General features: G+C 45.0%; 1 protein-coding gene across 1 annotated transcript in view; it reads left to right on the top strand.

Annotated features, from left to right (window-relative positions):
- The first annotated feature begins 1,705 nt into the window (after nt 1-1,705).
- Psmd11 (proteasome 26S subunit, non-ATPase 11) overlaps nt 1,706-6,000 on the top strand; it is a 36,465-nt gene continuing 32,170 nt past the window's right edge. The window contains exons 1-2 of the mRNA XM_021630951.2: nt 1,706-1,864; nt 4,059-4,160. Coding sequence (XP_021486626.1) covers nt 1,774-1,864; nt 4,059-4,160 — 193 coding nt within the window. The 5' untranslated portion in view covers nt 1,706-1,773. The remainder of the gene's footprint in view (nt 1,865-4,058; nt 4,161-6,000) is intronic.

Below are 6,000 nucleotides of genomic sequence, written 5' to 3'. Positions count from 1 at the left end.
CTGCATGTATGCCTGCAAGCCAGAAGAGGGCATCAGATCCTGGTATAGATGGTTGTGAGCCACCATGTATGTGGTTGTTGGGACTTGAACTCAGGACTTCTGGAAGGACAGAAAGTGTGCATAACCGTGTAGCCATCTCTCCAGCCCCACTTTTCTTTTCTTTTCTTTTTTTTTCTTTTGTTTTTCAAGACAGGGTGTCTCTGTGTAACAAGCCCTGGCTGTCCTGGACTCATTTTGTAGACCAGGTTGGCCTTGAACTCACAGAGACCTGCCTGTTCTGGGCTTAAAGGCATATGTCACCACAGCCAGCCAGTGTCCACTTCTCTATGTACATGCCATGGGATATGAGTTCCCACATACAGTCAGACAGGACCAAGCAGAAATAAAAATTTAAAAACGTCAACAACAAATTAATTCAGTATACTATCACTAGCTCTCCATCAGGTTGAGAAAGGAGGAATGCCTACTTTGAGGGTACAAAAAGATCACAATATTACACCGAAGTTCATAGACTTTCAGAGTTGGAAGAATTTAGAAGTTACTTTACATAACACAACAAAATCAGGAATTCTGTTTCCAACTTGATGGGATGTTATCCAGTTTTCATTAGAAAACACACGGGGAAGCTGGGTGTGGTGGCACATACCTTTAATCCCAGCACTTGGGAACCAGAGGGAGGTGGGTCTCTGTGAGCTCGAGGCCATCCTGGTCTACAAATAAAGTCCAGGACAGCCAAGGCTATTATGCAGAGAAACCCTGTCTTGAAAAACTAAACAAACAAACAAATTAACTAAAAGAACAAATGGTTAGGAATATATCCCCTGCCAGTTCTCAACTTTCTCAGTCACTCACTAATGGAGCATCACAAAATCATTTACTCCCTTCAGTTTCCTTAGCTATTCAAGAATTAAATATGTTTTTCACAGAACATTGTTTTGGACAGATGAAAAGGGACAGCTACATAGACTGGCTAATCCAGTCACAGAGGAGTACAGTGTTGGTCCTCCTTAGTTTCTTTTATAGAACAGCCATTTCATTTCTGGATTGTCATCACCGACAAGGTCTCCCTGTGTATAGTTTTAGCAACATCTTCAGGTTAAACCTTAGTGGTCACATAAAATGTGTCTTTCCTCCCTTCCGTTGGTATCTTCACAGATATCTGATTACAGCTGAATTGGAGATATGGGGGAAAAATTTGTTCTATCGTTGAGCTGGGAAGCTGGTGTGAGTCAACTGTATGAATCTCAATAACTATTTGGATTGAATGAATGGGTCAAAGATGATTTTTCAATTCATAATGTGAGAAACCCTGTCTGATGATGGAATGTTTATTTGGAAAGACAGTGGTCTTTGACACTGGTGATTTCTTTCCTGCCGGAAGGGAGCGTGTCCTTCCTGCAAGACATCTGAAAGAATCTGAACGGTGGTGCTATTTCTGCCATACAGTAGGCAATTTGAAAGGTCATCTCTCGCGATGAGTGACTGGTGGAACGTGGAAAGACAGCCAGTTTCCCTTGACCGCTCAGCCTGTGTTGGGGTGGTGGGGACTAACTTCGGTCTTGTCTCTTTAGATGGCCGCAAGATGGTGCTGGGGAGCTCGCACACCGCTGGCGGGACGCTCCTGGTTCACTCGCCCGGCAGTGAGACCACAACTCCCGGGATGCACTGAGAAGGGAGGCGGGGGCATGGGGGAAAGGAACGCGAGGGCGGGTCTTCCGGGTGAGTGTTTCCGGCGTCGGCGGCCGCGGCCGGGGACGGTGTGAGAGCGGTAAGATGGCGGCCGCAGCGGTGGTAGAGTTCCAGAGAGCCCAGTCTCTACTCAGCACCGACCGGGAGGCCTCCATCGACATCCTCCACTCCATCGGTAAAGGTCCTCGCGCCGGCCCCGCGGCCCCGCCGTCCAGGCGCGGCCTGTGTCGGTCGGAGGCGGCGGAGAGGGTCCGGGCTAGCCGGCTATGGTGCTGCTGACTCACTGTGTGTCAGGGGGGCCGGGCTGGGGGCGCAGGCCGCTCGGGCCCCCCGGGAGTCCTACGGCTTCCAGTCGGGCGGGAAGCCCCGAGGCAGCCCGCGCGTCCACCTGCTGGCTGCTGACTCACGGTGGGCGCATCGCAGCGTGGAGAGAGGGCCGGGCTGGGTTCGCTACCCCTCAGGGTCCCCGGTTGTGGCCCGCGCGAGCTGCCCCGGGGCTGAGAGCCGCTGCTGGTTACAGACTGGGGGTAGAGGGTGTTCTTGGAAGGCCTGGACGACGGACGCTCAGCACTGGCATTTCCCGCCGTTGTTATCAGCACAGGTTGCTCCGGGTGGGAGCGCGAGCGCTTCTCTTGGAGTTTTCTTCCGCGGGACGCTGGGAGCTGCTGCTTACCCCGGCGGGCTCCAGCCAAAGAGGGTCACCCTCTGAGTGTGGGAACTTGAGGGGTGCCACACATCTCCGATTGGCATTTGGTGGAGGTGGCCGGGACGGTCCTCTGTCAGGTGGAGACTGCGAGGCCGAGTGTCCGGGTGGGACCGCCGGGACAGAGGAGGTGACTCATTTTCCCCTGCCGGAGTTGAAGTTAGTTCTGGGAGTTAGTTGTCTGTTGTTCAGGGAACTCTTTGGAACCGGCCGGCCGCGCACATTGCTGGAGAAAAAGGAAAATTTAACACCGTAGTGTGATTGTCTTAAACCTGAGGGCAACAGGAAAGTTGAAATAGGAACCTTCAGCCGGTCGCTTTCTGCTGGGATTCAGGTGCGGACAGAAATAAGGTTGGGTGATGTCGGAGAAGACTTTTTCATGTTCTGTCGTGAAGGGTTCAGTCAGGGCGTGAGCTTCCTCTCGTGGTAATGTAGTGTTATAAATGTAGCCTGGGAAGAGTCGGAATGGATCAACAAGTAGTCACTGAATGCAGGTGTATGTGGGACTTGCAGGATGTTGGTGCTTAGGTTGACTTTCTTAGTCTGTTGAATTTCTCTTGCACCGAGAAAGCACAATGACAACAGCCTGGTGTCTTTATCTTTGGGGGTACTAGAAAAGGAGAGGAGGTGGTGATTACAGTGCATTTGGAAGGAGTAATGTCGATTGTTTCACTTTGAAGTTCTGATCCTAAGTAAGTTTTAGAATAGAGCACCAGAATCACGTTACAAAGGTATTTTCCTGTGAACATGTTAATATTTAGAACCAATCTGAGGAGCATGAGGTAACTTTTTTTTGTGCCTAGTGCCTAATTTGTTTGCCTTTCAGAAAATAGAAACTGCTGATAAACGTTGCCGTTAGAGTATTTCTTGGTTGCTCACTGCACTAAGAGTCCACTGCAAGCTCCCCTGTTAGAAAGCAAGCTTGAGTCATGATGGGTGACAGCATTACTTTTTCCAGACTCCATCATGAAGTATCAAACTCTTGTTTTTTGTCAAGTCATGATGCTTTATGATAGCAGAGATAACTCGTGATGGCACTGCAAACTTTGGAGAGGCTGTTTGAGGTTCAGGTGGCTGAATAATTATTAACAGTTGAAAGTGGGACAGATAAAGTTATTTTAACAGGACCCAAATCCATTATGAGGCTGCAGTCTCTTCTCCGAAGTGTAACTGTTCAGCATCACACTGGAGCTTCTGAAGGAATTTTTCTAGGATGGCTTTATAGAATTGTTTATTCTAATATATCCTTTAGCCGAAGCTTTCTAGAGACTTGTTGAAAGACTTGGTTTACAGTCATCAATAACTTAGTGTTTTTAAAAGTATCTTCATACAACGTAGTGACTAGCATGGGGCTTGGAAGGATTTGCTTTAAGTTGATTTGAAGCAAGCACAGCAGAAATTTAAGTGTCTGTGGGTGAGGTGAATTCTAAGGGGTTGATTAAAAAGGCCCACTTACAGAGAAGAATCTACCTTTTTATTATTGATATGAGCCACATCCTATAGATACTTGGTCATTTTTCTTTTTGTTTTTTTTTTTAGCCTTTATTTGTTTGGTAGTTTCATTTGGAAAATATGCTAGAGGTCATAATGGGTCTTATATGGTTGAATTTTCCCTTGTTTCATTTTTTTTTAATCATTATTTTAAGTGTTTATTTTCTTTTCTCAGTGAAGCGTGACATCCAGGAAAATGATGAGGAGGCAGTCCAGGTCAAAGAGCAGAGCATCCTTGAACTGGGGTCTCTCCTGGCAAAGACTGGACAAGCTGCTGGTAAGTCTCCCAAGTGTATTAAGCCTACAATGCCTTTGTCTGAAAAACCAGATGAAGTCTGTCGTAGAACATGGGGACTGCATCTAACACCCAGGTCATTTGGGGTGTTATTCAGTTTTATTTTCCTGACAACTTGTTGATCTTCACTTTTGAAGCAGAAAAGTGTAGAATTTTATTCTACAGGTGAGAGGAAGTCCTGCTTTTGTTGGAATATAGTGATCTGTGATTTGTTCCTTATTTTTGAATTCTGACTATTTCCTTGCATATGGGCAGTCTCAGTCTCCATCGATTTCATAGACTAGGTCTGGTATATTAAGGAGAGTGGTTTTAGGCCCTTCACTTGAAAAATTGCTACAGGTTTTGTATCCAAGTGACTCACTTTTTCTGGTGTAGAATGAGTAAGAGATTAAATAGTGCCTTCCTAAGACTTGTACCTATTGTTACATGCTACATATTACATATTGTTGGCCAGGCATCTGAGTGGCTAGGCTTGAGATGATAGTTGGATGATGGATGCTTTCTTGAAATAAGGAGAGAGTCCTGTTGACTAGAAAATACTTCTAACCAATAAAGTGATAATAATATCATAAGCTTATATAAACTTAAAATGGGTATCACTTTGAAGTGAACTTTGAGGGGCTGGATAGATGGCTCAGATTAGGAGCACTTGTTACTCTTGTAGAGGATCTGGATTTGGTTTCCAACACCCACATGGTGGCTCACAAGTATCTGTAACTCCAGTCTCAGAGGATCAATCAGATGCCCTTTTCTGACTTCTGAGGGCACCAGGCGTGGACCTGGTGCACAGATAAACATTCATATGCATAACATAAATCTTAAAAGAAGTTGAATTGAGTTTAGAATTTATTTGATTGGATTGAAGTTACTTCTGTTAAGTCATCTCATCAGTTACTTTCTGTATGCGGTGAGCCAAGAGAATGGTGGAGATAGTACAACAAAAGTTTTTTAATTTGTAAACTAAGATCTCTTGCAATTCATTTCAATCTATTTATTTATTTATTTATTTTGCTGGTTTTTGTTTTTTTGAGACAGGGTTTCTGTGTGTAGGCTTATATGTCCTAGACTCACTTTGTAGATCAGGCTGGTATCAAACTCACAAAAATCTACCTGCCTCTGCCTCCATGAGTGCTGGGATTAAAGGCGCCTTTAGTTTATCTTTTTAATTGCTGGCTCAATCAGAAAATTGAGTGGATGTTGCATGCCTGTTATTTCAGCATTTGGGAGGCAGGAGCAGGCTGATTTCTGTAGGTTTGAGACCAGTGGGGTCTATGTAGTGAATTCCAGGGTAGTCAGGGCTATATAATGAGACCCTTCTCCAAAAACAAAACAACAAAAACAACCATGTGTCGAATATATGCAGTGAGTGTTTATTGTGTTTTCTCTAATGAGGTTTCTGAAATCCCATTTTATGCCTGTCTATTTTGTTCTTGCTCTCTAGTGTGTGATATTTAGGGAGTATACTGCACTTGTTGTATTTTTTCCTCTCTTTGAGACAGGGTTTCTTTGTATGTAGCTCTTGCTGTCCTGAAACTTACATGTAAAGTTTGCTGGGCTCAAGGTCAGAGATCTGCCTACCTTTGCTTCCCCAGGTGTTTGGACTAAGGTGTGTACTACCACACCTGGCCACTTGCTGGAATTTAAGAGGTGAGATGTAAACTTTAAATATAAAGAGTTCCTCGCCTACTTACTGTTCCCTAAGTCAGTTTGATCCTTACAGGTCAGTATTCACAAAATACAAATTCTAAGGAGGCTTTGGAGCCTGTTGTATTAACTGTTGACTTTTCACTTTGAAAGCATGCATATTCACTTAATTTCCAGT

This window comes from Meriones unguiculatus, chromosome 7 (genome assembly GCF_030254825.1).
Source record: "Meriones unguiculatus strain TT.TT164.6M chromosome 7, Bangor_MerUng_6.1, whole genome shotgun sequence".
NCBI classification, from domain to species: Eukaryota; Metazoa; Chordata; class Mammalia; order Rodentia; family Muridae; genus Meriones; species Meriones unguiculatus.
The sequence above is the reverse complement of the archived record's forward strand: the minus strand, read 5'-3'. Positions and strand labels throughout refer to the sequence as shown.